Source organism: Typopeltis vanoorti, chromosome 3 (genome assembly GCF_054136105.1).
Source record: "Typopeltis vanoorti isolate ZY-2024b chromosome 3, IOZ_Tvanoo_1.0, whole genome shotgun sequence".
Classification (NCBI taxonomy): Eukaryota; Metazoa; Arthropoda; class Arachnida; order Uropygi; family Thelyphonidae; genus Typopeltis; species Typopeltis vanoorti.
In genome coordinates this window covers 121,907,446-121,925,017 of record NC_143551.1, presented here as the reverse complement: position 1 = coordinate 121,925,017, position 17,572 = coordinate 121,907,446, and the positions used below count along the sequence as shown (strand labels likewise).

General features: G+C 34.9%; 1 protein-coding gene across 1 annotated transcript in view; it reads left to right on the top strand.

Annotated features, from left to right (window-relative positions):
• Positions 1-17,572, top strand: part of LOC150108527 (VWFA and cache domain-containing protein 1-like) — a 420,515-nt gene that overhangs the window by 207,531 nt on the left and 195,412 nt on the right. Inside the window, exon 12 of the mRNA XM_090415949.1 lies at positions 2,907-3,056. Within this exon, the coding sequence (XP_090272075.1) occupies positions 2,907-3,056 (150 nt within the window). The remainder of the gene's footprint in view (positions 1-2,906; positions 3,057-17,572) is intronic.

The window sequence follows — 17,572 nt, the reverse complement described above, 5'->3', positions numbered from 1 at the left end:
GAAACATTAATTTCACTAGTTGCCAAGTTTACTTAAGTCTATAGCATAATCTTGGATTCATTTTCCTAACTACTAAACGATCTTGAGTAAGTGTGAGTTTCCCTTTTCACCCATATTTTCCTTTTTTTGTCAGGAGAAAAGGTACCTAAACTCCCCTTTAAAATTGGAAAACAGTACCTAAACTAACATTATGCTTATTGGTAATTTGTTCTTTGAGTCATGGATGTGTGCTGATAAAGAGTACATAATTTTGAATGCTTTCTTGGAGATGTATCCATTTTATAGCCACACAAAATGAATAAAGCACTACAAATGTCAACTTGTTTACACTATTATAAATGCACAACACTATTAATTGACACATAATAGAGACAATTAAAACATGCCGCACTCAACCAAAATAGTGAACCGAAACCAAAACTGTTGTGAACCAAAACCAAAGACTTGATGAAAATTTGGCTTGTTCAGATTCATTTGTTCGCTACTGTGTACGTGGGTGGTTTGAAAGGTTCTTGGCCTCAACCATGAATGGCAACACTATCTGCAAGATTTTTTTTTTTAAGTTAGTACATCTGTCTAAGCATCGATATGAAATTACAAGTCATTCTATTTTTTCTACTGTCGGAAGCCAAAGTGTTGTCTGTATCCCTTGAAATGGATAAAATTGAGTATTGTGTAGTTATAAAATTCTTTGTAAAAGAAGGTTTAACGCTAAAAGAAATTCATTCGAAGAAGTTCATAAAAGTTTATGGGCACTCTTCCTTCGTTTTTGACAATTAAGAAATGGGCTGCCAAGTTTAAACATGGCCGTACCAACCTTGAAGATGATCCACATGAAGGACGTCCAAAAAGTGTAACAACACCAGAAATCATTGATCAAGTGCACGATATGGTATTGGATGACCGGCGAGTCAAAGTGTATGGAATTGTTGAGACTACAGGCATTTCAAAAGAACATGGAGGATATATTTTGCATGAAGAATTGCAAATGATAAAGTGTTGCACTTGCTCACAGCAGATCAAAAAAAAAAACGTACTCGCATGAAAATCTCTGAACATTGCTTGGAGCATTTTAACAAGAAAATAAAACTGATTTTGTGCGTCGATTTATTACTATGGATGAGAATTGGATTCAGCATTACACACCAGAATCCAAACAGCAGTCAAAATAGTGGACAAGCCAGTTGTTCAGCGCCAAAGAAGACAAAGTTGGTTCCATCAGCAAGAAAGGTCACGGCATCGGTGTTTTAGGATGCTAAAGGAGTTTTGTTTATTAATTATCTTTAAAAGGGTAAAACGATAACCAGGAATATTATTCCGATCTTTTAACCAGGCTAGACAAAACAATCTGTGAGAAAAGACCCAGCTTGCAGAAGAAAAAAATCATCTTTCATCAGGACAATGCATCTGCCCACAAAGGTGTTTTGGTAATGGGAAAATTAAGGGATCTGCACTATGAATTGTTGGAACATCCACCCTATTCCCCAGATTTGGCTTCCTCTGACTTCTATCTCTTCCCCAAACTAAAAATCTTCCTCACTGGTCAGCATTTTTCTTTGAATCAAGAAGTGATTACAGCTGTAGAGGGGTATTTTACAGATCTTACTGAGAACCGCTACAGGGATGGGATAATGATGCTGGAGCATCGCTGGAATAAATGCATTAGTCTTAAGGGAGATTATGTTGAAAAATAAAAATAATTTTTGAAATTATAAATTTGTTTTTTCATTGTTAGGCCGAGAACTTTTCAGACCACGTGTGTGTGCGTGTGTGTATATCTATATATTATACGTTAAAGATACCAAGCAATTTTATAAACTTGGTTTTAATCCTTTTTCCCAGTAAGCAGACAGACAAGTAAGTCAAATTTGCACCTGAACTATGTTCAGGTCTGAGGCAACTCGTGGTAAAGGTGGAGTAAGCTCTGATCACTTTCCCTTAGTATCTCCCCTAATGCAAAGCACATCCTCTTGGGGGAAATACTAAGAGAACTTACTCCACCTTTACCACGAGTTGCCTCAGACCTGAACATAGTTCAGGCGCAAACTTGACTGACTTGTCTGTCTGTTTACTTGGGGGAAAAGGATTAAAACCAAGTTTATAAAATTGCTTGGTATCTTTAACATATAGTATACCCAAGGTAAAAAACTTTCTACACATTGTTACACACACACACACACACACACACACACACACACACACACACACTAGGGGGATTCCCTCCCCCTCCAGTTTTTTTGTCCTCCATAACAGGCAAACAGGCTCAGTCTATGAACATATGGGTTTACAGCCATGAATACTTATCACAATATATGGAAGAAATAGGACTCTCACCACATCGTAACACCAGTAGTTAACCATGAGTCAAATCATGGTAGTGAACCTCCTAGATATGAGATGGCATTTGAATGGGAATGTTAGTTGTGTGAGTAGAACTCATCTAAGGTGGTGTGATCACTTAAACATGATTGGTGTGGAAAAGTTAGCAGAATAGTAGTTTGACCAGGATATCAAGAAAAAGATTCAGTGAAGACCAAGAACTTGTTGGATTAATACAATTATTATTGCCTTAGAAGACTTAAATGTAGGATCTGACAATTGAAGACCCGCGGAGCACTAGATTAATATGGATTAAGAAAATTATTGATAGGAAACTAGTAATATAAACTTAAGTTTACATTATTACTTGTTATTCATCACAAATTTCTGATGATATTTTGACAATAAGAAAATATGTTATGGTGGTTCACCTGTATCACACATTAAATAGTATATCATGACACAGTACATCTTACACAGCATTTCTTAGAAGTCACATAATGGATATTGCTACTATTTTACAAAAGACTCTTTTCTGTTATTATATATTACACATCTTATTTTTATATTTTATTGATTTATTTCAGGTCTTGTCATTAGTATCAGTTGTCCAGTATTTCATCATCATAATCTAATAGGTGCTGTAGGCTTAGATATATCTTTAGCTGAAATAGTAGAAGATGTCACATACTTTGGCCATTCACAAGACAACTATGCATTCATCATTGAAAAATCAGGTTTGTGTTATTTTTATATTAGAAACTCATCTTAAACTGATGGTAGGATTACCTGATTTCTGTTAGTGTTTAAGATACAAGTCTTAATTCAGGTGGCAAGTAGCTTTACTGTCATTGGGGGGGGGAATGGAAACAGCAATTTCAAGCTTTTATTTAAGGCTGCTATTTACGTATCTTGTATTTCACCTGTCCACATCATATTTTTGTTGTATTCCAAACCCCCCCCCCCCCATTCATTAGTGCTCAGGAAACACTGTTTTCTGCTTTTAGTATTTCATGAGTGTCAAACAAGCAGCCTAACCTACAAAATATTTCTATAATAGCAAATTCCTGATATTTACCCTTAAGGAGTATACTGGATGCTACAATAGCACTACAAGATTATTAGATTCCTATTATTACTACCTTCCTATCAGCAATTTCTTCTAAATTAATCAATTATTTATGAGAACTTCAATATTAAAGTCCTCATGTCTTAAAGCATCTATTACATCATTCTGCCTAGATCTCTATCTTCCTTTGGGTGTTTTCTTTTCCATTTTAGCATCGGTCACCTATTTTGCTACCTTCTCTTTTTTCACTTCTCATTTCTGGCTATACCATCTTAAAATAGATCTGCTCACACCTTTTGTCAGTATTAAACTAAGTCCTTAATATCAGATGCCAAGAATCAATGCAACAAGTGGCATTGATTCTGCCATCGATACCACTTGTTCACTGTTCTAATTTTTCTCAGAATTCTCATGTATGTGATGATAGTTTCTGATGAAGCGATCTCTAATCCGGCTGTCAGATTCACGTGTTAAAATTGGATTGAATACTGTCTTGTATACTGCTAGTTTATTTTTTTGGCTAATTTCTGCTTTATTCCATATAAATTTGGCTGAGTTTCCTTCCATACCAGCTTTGTTTATTTTATTATCCATATCCAAATTTAATTTGCTATCATCGCTCAAAATTGTGATGTTTGCAATAACATTTTCCCATGCTGATGTTACAGCAGTTATTCAATTTAGTTTTTTTCTAATTCTGGATGTCTTTAGGAGCCTGACATCAGCTGCATAAATTAAAAAACTGAGTTGAATATATCTTGGATTTTGATATAAGATTTAATGCCACTTTCTTTCATAAAATGATTGATATAGATATTGAAAATGGAGATAGTAGGCACCATTGTTTACACCTCTTTTTTTTTTTTTTTTAATCAAACCATTGTTCTGTAACTCCTTTGGTTCTAACAGCACATCTTAAAAATAGAATTTGTATTGCTTGATATAATATTCCCTTTATCCCACATAAATGTAGTGTTTTGAACAGCTACTCTCTTGGTACCTTGATACCATTTCAATATCTACAAAACTTACATATAGATCCTTGTTGTATACCCATGATTTCGCAATTGTTTGTGCAAGTAAAAATCTAATCTTCAAAGTTACTGTATAGCCTGAATCCATCACTTTTTCTTTCTCAGGTTTCTGTTCTACAATTTTCTTAGCCTCTACAGAATATAAATATATTTGCATAAATCTTATCTCTTGCATTTAGTAGGACATTTTCCCTGCATTCCTCACAGTTTTATTTCCCTTTTTTGTAAATGGGTAATTTAAGTGCATCTCCGAGCATGAAGAATTTGACCTACTAAGCTTTCTGAATTATGTAGTCTGACCATTGTAAAAACTTTCATACCTCAATATTTGAGCATTTCTGGTCAAATATTATCTACCCCAGCTGCCCTTTTCATATTTTATTGCTGAATGACAGTGACTTGTGTCACTTTTTTAGTAGTTTTTCAGTGTAATTATTCAAGATATCCAGAATATCTTCAGTTTTTCTATCATCTTTATTATCTCTGATTCTTTTTTGCAGTACTCTTTCTTCCATTTCTAAGCATTTTCAGTAGTTCCCAGAGCATTTTTTCATCTTTCTTGATATTTAACTTCTGTATTCAAGGAGCCTCCATAGTTCATCCAATTTTGACAATACATTTTGATTGAAAACAAACACCTGAGTTCAAAAATCCCATCCAGGATGTAAAGAACTATTATCAAGCTTTTTGACTAAAACTTGATTTGGAAACTTGATTTTAAATTCCACAAAATGGGAAAACTGGTTAGAAGAACACACCAGTTGATAGCCATAATACACCAGCAGATAAGATTAACTGCCCAGTATCAGTACATTAATTGGGTTTCAGAAAAGCCCAGTTACTTTATTATGAGCCTGTGAGCCTAACATGCAAGAAAAATGGGATCTTTTATATTCATACCAAATTACTATAAGTAACTTACTTAGTTCTTTTTCCATATAGCTTAGCTTTCTTGCTCTTTTTTCTACATTCTCCCAGTGCACGTGCTCTACTTGCCAAGAAATTTTAATATGATTTCTTATTTTTCTTTAACTTCCTTAATGTTCTGGTTTATTCTTTTGTCTCAAAGAACTACTAATAGGAAGCTAGCAATTATATATTGCTTTTTCTTGAGTATATACATATCAGGAAATTATGGTGACATTTTTCTCTGTAGACATTTGCATGTTCTTGCCTGTAACTAACTTTCTCATATTTGTTGTCTATAGTTCACATCCCAAGGTTTTTCTAAATTTTTCATTCTGCCTTCCTCTTTCTCCCTCTCCAGTTTTTAATAATATTCATTTTGATCTTGCTCAACACCAACTGGCAATCTTTTCCTGTGTAAAATTCCTTCTATATCCCAAATTTGAGGATGCTATTATCAACAATAACATAATCAGTAAGACCTTTCTTATGTATATCTTGTGTGTTCTGTATGAATTTATGTGCATCTTCATGATACTTTGTATTATTAATAACTTGCCCATCATCAGCAGAAATCTGGCATATATTACTATTGGCCATACTTTTTTTCTCGTATCTGCACAAACTAGGAATTTGTAGATGATTCAAACCTACAAATCCCATCACATCGAAATAAGCAGAATATGTGTATTATGCTTGACAAGTAATTGTATTCTTGTTTTTATCTTTATTTTACCCAAGCATAAGTAAACATGGAGATATTTTGCATTTGCACTTGATATTTTACAACTCTCCTCAAATATAGAGACCAGTTTACTTCATATCAGGTTATTCTTATATATCCAGTGTGCACAGCATGCTCCATTCTTGACTTGTTATATAGTGCATGTCCTTGCACTGTAATGATACTAATTATCCAGACTTTTTTTTTTTGAGTTCTTATCAGAGGTAGACTTGTGGAAATACTAAGCTATTTTGATGCCAGGAGTTTTTCTTTGATTATAAAGTAAATTATCCTAGACAAGAAATTATTCTTGTTTTAATCCTTTATCCAAGTGTAAGCAAACAATGTGTGTCATGAAGGATCTTGACTATGTTGCTAGTATATAGAGGTAGATAATTTACATCAAATTACATAGTATTTCTTTTTCAATTCATATGATAACACAAAGAAAGGAGTGAAAAATATTTAAAGGCCATATGTTTTGACCTGAAAATTACAGGCTATCATAAGTGGCAAACGGTAGTTGAATAAAAAGTAAAACTTGAACAATGGATTGATTTGAAACAGAGAGCTATGTGATGTTATACATGAAACAGCACAAAGGCATAACTGAGGAAACATTGTTTTATTAGTTTTAAGTAAGTGTATTATTAATTAAAACTTTAATATGTATGATTAAAATAACTCCCATTTCTTTGATAGTGAGAGGTAGTCATTCAGATTCAAGTTTGCACCATGAAGACAGGCTTCAGTGCTTTCTTTAGATAAACATTCGAAATTATAGCAATAATGATGGAGTAAGTGTATTTCAGACCATAGGATATTGTGGTCTGTATTTATTCCATGTTTTGCAATGCTAGATTTCTCAGATTTCATTTCCTATTGATGATATAAGACTTGTGTTCTTGTATTATTTTTTCAACTGAAAGGAAGAGGGGAAAACATTTATCTTTAGAAGATGGGAACCATGATGATAGTTGTTGACAGGAATAATGGTCTAACTGGTATAAGAGAGAAGCCTTAACTTTTAGGTAGGCCTAGTTTGGCATAAGACAAAATATCACATATGAGTTAATATCATTTCTCATACTTTTTCAAAAAATACCTGTCCTTAATTCTTTGCCAGGTTCTTTTAAATCCTTGATGACAAACTAAATCACAATCTTAGAAAGTATATACTAGTGGCCAAAATTGTGGAAACCTTTTAGAAAAAGTTTATTTTCAAGGTTTGATGGCTCATAACCACTTTTTTTGGTGTAATACTATAATATTATATATCAATGGAAAGATAATTTAATCAAGAATGTAATGCAACAAAGTTTGTTCAATTATCTGTATTCTATGAAAAGTTATAGCCAAATAACCATAAAAAAGAAGCACAACTTGCTTAGGTTGATATGAAGTAGCTTTCCTTCGTTTGAATATAGCCAATGAGCATTAGTCAGTGTGTTATGTGATTGGTTGGTTTTTTTTTGTGTTCTTTCATTTAGTGAGCTTGTAAAATGTAATAAAATTAAAGAAATGGTGCAAAGAGTTGACTGGTCACCCAGAAAGCGATGTAAAATAGTACTATTAAGTGAACAAGGCTACAGTTATGAAGAAATTGGAAGAAAAATTGGTGGAAACTTAACCAAAGGTGGCATTTCTAAATTTTTGCAGAGGTATAAGGAGACTCAGTCACTACAAAACCAGACCGGTAAAGGCAGGAAAAGGTGCACAACAGCAAGTGACGTTAGAAGAATTGAGAGACTGTGCCTATGTGAAAGAAGAAAATCATCTGGGTGTATACAAGATGAAATGGCACAATACAATGTGAAGTTGGGTGCAAGGACTGTTCGGCGCAGACTGCAGGAATGTGGTCTAAATGCTAGAATTCCACGAAAAAAGCCATTTTTATCTCTCGGACAAACGTTGAAAAGATTAAACTGGACAGCAGAACAATGGGACAGTGTTATTTGGAGTGATGAGACCAAAATCTCCCTGTTTGGTAGTGATGGCATAAAATACGTAAGGAGAAGAATCAGAGAAGATTTGCATCCTGATTTCATTACATCTACTGTGAAACACCCACTTAGTGTTATGATCTGGGGTTGTATAACATCAAAAGGTGTGGGCAGAATTCACGTGATTAATGGGAATATAAATGCCTAAAAATACATAAATGAAATACTTGAGTACTTGAGCCCAAACTGAAGCCTTCCGCTCGCGATCTTTTCCAAGATAATGAAGCATTTATATTCCAACAGGATTCAGCTCCATGTCATGCTGCTGCTATGTGCAAAAAGTAGTTTCAAGATAATCGTATTCCACTACTGGAATGGCCTGGAAATAGCCCAGACCTTAACCCAAATCTATAACAACTTTCGATTGTTATAGATAATTCTATAACAGTCGAAAATCTGTGGAGCCGACTAAAGAAACTTGTTAGTCAGAAGCAACCCACCAATAAAACCCAATTAATAGAAGCAATAATTCAATCTTGGTTTCACATTATAAAAGCTGCAGAACTAAAAAACTTGGTTCACTCCATGGGAAGGCGTTGTAAGGCCGTAATTAACGCTAAAGGTTACCCAACTAAGTATTAACTCACATTGTGAGAATTTTTGTATATCTCATTTTTTTTTCTGTGTTTCACTTTTCTTTATAACTGCTGTTCTAATAAAAAATCCTTCATAAAAGTTATTGCATTACATTCTTGATTAAATTATCTTTCTATTAATATATAATTTTATGGTGTTACTCCAAAAAGAAATAGTTTGAAGCTATTCTTAAACTCCTAGAATTCTGAGCAAAATTTCTAGCTTTGCTTTGAAGTTTGTAACTTAACATCTCTACTGGCCAGGGTTGATGAAATAGCTATTTTATAATAAATAATATTATTAGTGCTACTTTGGAAATTTCTAATCTGTGGCACATGCTACTATGACAATTTAATAAAGTTCCACTTTCAGCAAACTATTCTTATTTACTAAAAACAATCTTATAATAAGCAAATTTCAAAAACCAGTTGCATTAGGCTGGATTGTGGTACAAAGAATGTTTGAAAAATTAAGAAATAAAACATCTTAGAGAATGTACTATTCAGAGGTGTTTGGAATATTATTATTATTATTGTTGTTGTTGTTGTTCCGGGCAACTCCAAGGAGTCGACAGACTCATCGAGGGAGGCCCTAACATCATGTCAAGAACAACTATTCGACATTCACACAGTATCTATCATACCTTGCCTTGAACTCATTCATGGTCGTAGCACCCACAACAGACTCTGGAAGCTTATTCCACTCATTCACTACTCTCCAAGTAAAAAACCTAGCTCTAACACCCTTGTCAACCATGCTCTTGCCCAGCTTCCATTCATGGCTCTTAGTCCTCCCACCACCAGTCATATTTTCAAAAATATCTTCTGGATCAATCTTATAGAAACCCTTCAGTAATTTGAATGTCTCAATCATATCACCCCTCCTTCGCCTATCGACCAATTTCTGCAACCCACAAATCTTCAACCTATTCTCATAAGGTTCATTCCACAGACCTGCTATCATCTTGGTTACTCATCTCTGGATCCTCTCCACTTCCTCCCCATCACGAAGAAACCCTGGTGCCCATAACTGGGCACAGTAGTCCAGATGGGGTCTTATCAAGGCTCAATACAGAGGAACAACAACTTGTTTGTCTCTGCATGTTAAAGTATTTTTCAGAAGCCAAGTGATTTGGAGAGCTGTTTTAGTCACTTTTGCAATGTGTCCCCTAAACTTCAATTCCCTCTCCACCAACACTCCCAAATCCCTGGCCTCATCAATCTCCTGGAGTACGGTTCCACCAATGCGATATACTGCTGCAATTCTTTTCACCCCAAAGTGCATAACCTTATACTTTGGCACATTAAATTGACATCCATTTTTCCTAGCCCAGCCCTCCAAACTATCCAAATCATCCTGTAAAATTTTGACATCCTGTGCACTCTAATTGCTCTACCCAACTTTGCATCATCAGCAAACAAGTGAACACTTCCTCTCAAATCCTTTCCTATATCATTGATGAACAAATTGAAAAGCAGTGGTCCAAGAACAGAGCCTGTGGCACTCCACTAGTCACAAGACGTCTTTTTGACTCCACTCCTGAATAAACCACTCTCTGGTATCTCTCCTTCAACCACCCTCCTATCCATCTAACCAATCCTATATTTATCCTCATCTGCTCCAGTTTACTGATTAGGGTTCCATGTGGTATCCTGTCAAAGGCCTTGGCAAGGTCCAGTAGAATCACTGTAAACCCATTACCCCTATCCAGTTCAGCCGTCACTGTGTTATAAAACATGAGCAAGTTACTGAGGCATGATCTACCCTTCACAAAACCATGTTGTCCCCATACAATATCCCATTTTCATTTATCCAATCCTGTATTCTTTTCTTGACTAATTTCTCTAAGACCTTGACAATGATTCCTGATATGTTAATCGGTTGGTAATTTACAACAGCAGTCTTGCAACCACCTTTATGAGTGGAACTATTTTCCCCTCTTTCCAACCCCTCGGGACTAACCCATACCCGAGACTCAAATTAAACAAAATGGTCAAGGGTACTGACAATTTTTTAGCTGCTTCTCGTACAACACGAGTTGGTATACCATCCAATCCCACAGATTTATTGACATTGAGGTTATGCAATAGACTACTCACCTCCACTTCATTCACCAATTCCCGTATAATCTACTGGTACATTCGTTTCTGCAATGTCACCACCTGGATGATATATTCTTGCATAGTGCTCACTCAGTAACTCAACTATATCAACTGATTCAGTTACCTCCCTACCATCGGCATTCTTTAAAATCATTCTGCCATGTACATTTTTCCTTTTACTTGCTACATATCTAAAAAACTGTTTAGGATTCTCTTTAGCCTGCATGGCCAATGTTCTTTTGTAATCCTTTTTTGCTTTTCTTACCGCACTCGTTACCCTTCTGGTCTGCGCTTTATACTGTTCGTGTGCCTGTTGGTCACCTTTCTCCTTAAATTCCCTCCATAGCTGTTTCTTTGTTTGCAGCTCAAGCTTAATGGTGTTATTCATCCATTTAACCCCTACTTGATTTATTATTCGGACTCTAGGTATACAGTCAGCCATTGCTTCATGCAAACACTTCTTAACTACCTCCCATGCACTATCGACTTCTAGTCCTTGCAGTTGTACATGCCATGGCACTGAACCAATCAAACTCCTAAGCTTGTCATACTTTCCCGCCCGATAATTCCACATGTACCCTGTCTTAATTGAAAATTCTACACCTTTAGCCACCTCCCAAATCAAGACCCTATGATCATTCTCACTGATTGGTGGCAATGTGGTCATATTTGTTACAGCCAAATCCTCAGATGTAATTACTAGGTAAAGCACTCTCTGACCCCTAGTATTTTCCATTACATGCTGTCGCAGATAGTTATCCCTTAATAACTGCATAAAATCCAATTCCTTCCTCCCGTGTGTCCTCTCCTCACTCGAATCAGTGTGACCATAGTTGAAATCTCTCATAATAATCACCCTCCTTCCACTCATTTCTTCTATTTGCTTGTTCATACTGTCACCACCATCTTTTCCATCACCCGGTCTATAGCAGCACCCAATTGTATATTTAGTTCTGCTAGCCACAATTTTACACCAATTGGCCTCAAATGTGCTTTTTTCTCTATCCTGCAATTCAACTTCTATTCTCCTTGGCTGCAGCTCATCAGCTATCATCAACAATACTCCTCCCCCCATTTTATTCTCCCTGTCATTCGTGAACACACTTTACCCATCACATTCAATCCCACTAGCTATATCATCTACAGTCAGCCATGTTTCACTAATACCAATAACCTGTGGTCTGGAAGTACCAACCATGGCCAAAAACTCTTCCTTCTTGTTCCTAATGCTCCTAACATTAGTGTACATGAATTTAAGACCCTCATTAGCCCCAACCCTACCTTGATGCCTTATATTAACTATCCCACTCTGATTTGTTGTCCTTATTCGCTCGGGCATGTTATATTCATTCTTACATTCAACTGCCTCCCTAAGGACTGTATATTTACCCCCCCTCCCCTTAATAAATCTAGTTTCCCTGAATTTGCACATCCACCACATTCAGCAACACTTTCTCAAGTCTTCTTACACCGTAACCATTCAAATGCAAGCCATCCATCTTATATAGATCCTTTCGCCCATCGAACTCACTCCACACATCCACAAATTCCACACCACTCGTCATACATAACCCACGCATAAAGTCATTCCCAATTATGGCCCTCCTTTTAAACATTTCACTGTCATACCGTGGCAAAAGACTAATCATTCTAACTCTCTCACTCTTTTCTTTTGCTACCTCAAACAGTTCATTCAGGTCTTCTATCATTTCCATTTTGTCTCCTTTCAAATCATTCATACCTGCCACAACAATCATTTCTTTCACCCTTTCCTTTTGCTCTCTAATAGACTCAGTTACATCCTTTATGGTCGCACCAGGTTGGTACGATTTTGTCAAATCCTCTACTATCACACCTCGTACTAACGAGTCTCCATACAGCACTATATCCTTCATTTTGTTCATGTTTACACTCATACGTATATTTTTCCTGTCATACTTTTTATTATTGGCTGGTTCATTCAGTCGACTTTTGCTCATACGCTCTAGATGCTGTTTTGCCCTTTGTATCACACCATTCAACAACGCGATCTCACTCATTGCGTCTATCTCATCTTTTTTATTCTCAGTAAAACCATTAGTACTATCATTCACACTTTCTACATTCACACTCTCACAATTCTCTGGTACAACCTCGCCGTTTCTTGTCATATCCCTATTTTCTTCATTCTGAAGTTTGACAAAAATATCACACTCACAATCCGAACTACTCTTCAATTTCTCATTCTCCCTACATTTTCTACACACATTCACTCCTTTATTATCATCTAACCACACTCCGACCACACTCCACAAAGCGTACATTTTGCAGCTAGTACACTGAATCATCTCTTTTATACTACCATTCTTTGATAAAGATGGCGAACCATCATTACCAATATAATTAATTTTTGGCGATTGGCAATAATTGGCGAACCAATATAATTAAGGCATCTTTTATATATATCTCCCACATAAGAAATTTGGAACCCATATCATATTAGCGATGTGTGTTGGCAAGGGAAATGTGTTCACATTATTATTTATTTATTTAAGTGAAATAATTTAATTTTCAATTGTAGCATGTTTTCCCTTGATAAAAACGGATATTTCATGAAAAATAGAATTTGAGTGTTATGAGATAACATGAGCATCTTCTGCTGAGGATTACTCTGGGTATTTGGAAAATTGCATGTTTGAATAGTAATTGCTTTTCTTTCTTTTTCATTAGGAATGAAAAATTTGATAGTAACAGCAATAGTTAATCTTATTTTATTCATTTTTCCTGAATGAATAATAATAATTATAGAGAATAATAAAATATTATATTATTGTTATGTAACCATTGTTATTATCACTGTTCTGTTATTATAGAATACAATTTACATTATGAGTTTAAAGTTTTCTGATATAAATTGATATTCACGTGAAAAGAGTCCTCCCTTTATCTCACATGTAGTAAAATATTATGAGTACTACTAACAACATTAATAATAATAACACTATTTTTTTATGTTCTATAATGTAGCAATATTTCTTGAAAGAAATATTGCTACTTTCTAGAAAGTAGCAATATTTCATGTTTTTCCTTTCAAGTAATGTAAAGCTTGAATGAATAGTGGGAACTCCTCTAAGTCTTTTGCATTTGCTAGTTGTGGGAAAACTGACGATTCCACAGCTTATCCAGAAAACTTTGCTCACTAAGAACTGTGACCATGAGATTTTTTTTTTATAAATTCCGTTTCCAAAACAGTAGAAAAATTATCTCAGTTTTATTCCTTTTTAGAAATTAGGGCTCTTCCCCACATGCAAAACAAACAGATTTGCTGGTGAACATGTGTTTTGCAAATATGAGATATGTGGTGCATAGTATATGCCTCTAAAGCAGATGTGAGGAGAGTTTAACAGTTTTCTTCTGTTAGAAAACCTGGATTTGAAGCCTATGTAGTGCTGAGAGAACCTTCATCAGGGCTTTTCAACTGAAAATAAGCTAAGAGTCTGAGATGATGGATTTTCCCCTACCAGGAAGTCATGTTTTTCAGCAAACAGGCAAATCACTGGAAAATATCAAACACACAATGTACTTACCTCATAGCTGTTTCTGTCATAATTCCAATCAAAACAAAATCACAGCCTTAGTCGACTTTACAATTTTTCTTGATTGAGACAACTAAGCTTAGGTAGCCAACTGGAGAGAGTTGCTGCTTTTTTTTTTTTTTACTAAGCGGCTGCTGATTGGAACCCTGATTGGAATAAAATCTAATATGTGTCCAATTTTTTAAAATATTTTTTATAGTTTTCCTCATTACAGGCTGAAATAATAGCTACTAATTGCACCTGTAGACTCCTCCTGTAGTATCATTGTATGCACATGCAGCAATGAGTTTGTCTTTCTTGAAACCATGCTTCTCTATGGAAGACAGCAGAAAAATACTCTCCCCCCCCCCCCCCCACAACATAGTGCAAAGATGTTCCCTTTGACAGTTTCCCTGATGCCTGACCTGGAGACACATCTCATCTTTTGCATTTAGGAACAATAACTATCTGTATGGTGCTGTAAAAGCAAATCAGCAAGTTCAGGACATATAGTAGTTATCCATTGTAATTCTAACCTAGTAATTCCATTACTACATTCATTGACAAGAGAAGATCTGAATATTTATCATGCTTGAGTACAGATTGTTTTCCTGTATAAGGTTTGAAATCCCAAAGATATCCACTTTATACTTCAGAATGCATAAATTTACCACATACTTTGCTCTCTTTTGGGGAATATACTGCCTACATTTCAATCTGCCTTTCAATAGCATAAGGCTTTAATCAATACTCACGTCTCTCTCAGGAATCTATAGAGATCTAAATTTCTGACGGCTTTTCATCAGAAAATCATAAATTTTGTTGAGGACTGGGCAAGGATGTGTTGCCTGCTCATATTCCTCATTATTCCAAAAATGCAAATACTTCATGATGAGACTGAAATGTTTTTCAATCATAACATCTAAAACATTGGCATGTTCAGAATCCATTCTGTAGACCAATACATTTCAAGAGTGGGCTTTTTCATGATGCCTTACATAATCAAAAGTGCTATAAATGCAAGTAGCATGTTGATATCTATTGGGCTCCAAAGTGTACTGCGAGAATGCAGACTGTACTTGCTGATGGTGTTGGCAAGCATAAAGGTAAATCTGTTCCACTATGAAAGAATGAATATCATCTAGACAGAAGAAGCCTAAGATGTTGCTGTCAATTTTTCAGTAATTCCTGGTGTGCATTTAGTGATGATCACCCATCTTCTGCACTCTGAATTGCAGGCAAAATCACTATCTCCAGAGCTAGTAAAATTTCCCTCATCATCTTCAGTAGAATAAGAGTTACTTGAAAGGCGAAGGTTCCAATTTTTCTGCATCTCCCGAAATTTTTTTTTTCACCCCATTCTTTTGGGAATATACTGCTTACATTTCAATCTGCCTTTGAATGGCATAAGGTGCAGCACATGCACTTATATATGTATTGAATGATAAACTATAGGGATAGTATCACTACTTCAAAACTTCTGCTACTCTTGCTGCTACTTGCCATCTCAGAAATGAATTGCGTCTTAGATATAATTGCTTTCTTGCTTAATATCGTTTAATATTCCTTTCTGCTCAAGTAGCAGGCTGTAAGCTAATGAAGATTGCTGAGAAAGAGAGGTAAGAACACTTCTCAGTCAACACTCTGAAAAGTCACACGCAATAGCTGAATACACACAGAAATTTATTTTGTTTTTCAACTTTCTGATTGATTTGAAACATTTTGTTCTGATATTACTTTTGTAGGATGACACTGTTTTTCTAAACATTAATTTTCCCCAATATCACATAATTTAATGATTTATGATATTCAGGAAATAATATTAATGAGAAAATATACAAAATTTGTTAATTTATAATAATCAGAATTTAATTTCAGTATCAGAATATTAAAAGTTATTTGGTACAATTACTTGGGAAAAATAACAAATTCAAACAAAAAAAAAAGAAAGTGCACATATGTTACATAGCATAAACTATCACATAATTTAATGATTTATAATATTCAGGAAATAATATAAATGAGAAAATATACAAAATTTGTTAATTTATAATAATCAGAATTTAATTTCAGTATCAGAATATTAAAAGTTATTTGGTACAATTACTTGGGAAAAATAACAAATTCAAACAAAAAAAGAAAGTGCACATATGTTACCTAGCAGCAGGATTCTTATGCACAGGTGCATGAGGCTTTAGGTGGTGGGGGTCCCAAACAATGAGGGAGGTCCTGCAGAGCACTCTAGTGCCTTGTGCCCCACCTGCCTCTGGAAAAGTGTAAGTATGGCCCTGCCTAGCAGTATTTTTTTTTTTTTTTTTGTCTGTGTGTGTGTGTGTGTGATAATTTTCAGAGGGGAGTTAACCATCAAAGGCAAAATACAATTTTAATTCTATTATGAAAATTCTGGAAATGAAATTTCATTTTTGGCGAGATGCACCTTATACATGTTTTGAATGATAAACTATAGTGAAAGTATTGTTACTTCAGAACTGCCTTATAATATCGAAATTAGCAGAAAATATGTACATAACAGTTTACTTCATGACAACCAATTATTTCTAGAAAGTATTTTTACCTTGGGTATAAATATGTTAAAGATACCAAGCAATTTTATACCTGGTTTTACTCCATTTCCCAAGTAAGCAAACAGACTAAAAGTCAAGTTCGCCTGGGATCAGTTAGACTTGCATCAATTGCAGGCGCAAACTTGACTTTTAGTCTGTTTGCTTACTTGGGAAATGGAGTAAAACCAGGTATAAAATTGCTTGGTATCTTTAACCAATTATTTCAATTTGTAATAATTGCGATAATTGGCTGTTACTTCATAACAGCCAATTATCGCAATTTGGGGAAACCAAGAAAGTTGAAGTGCAAAGAACTACAGAATACATTATAAAGATTATACATTTCATGATATGATTCGAGATTTATGCATAGTTCTCTCTAAAGCAAAATCGTAAAAGTGCGAGCTTCACTCAATCTGCGAACTAATCTTCAAACTAAGATTATGAATAAAAAATAAAGAAAACTTTATTTGGAACAAATAGGGGCTGAATTATTTTTAACATTCTGATTTTCATTAATATATAAAAGAATCGTCTTAAGTTCTGGGAGAATAAAATGAATGGCGAATAAGATAATTAGCAAAAAAAAAAAAAATTGATAATAACATTGATCTTCCAAGGTGATACAACATTAAGTGAAGAAAGTATGAAAGATCTTTTATTTTGCATTGGCATTAAATACTATAATTATACCAAAAAAAAAAAAAAACAAGTAGAAAAA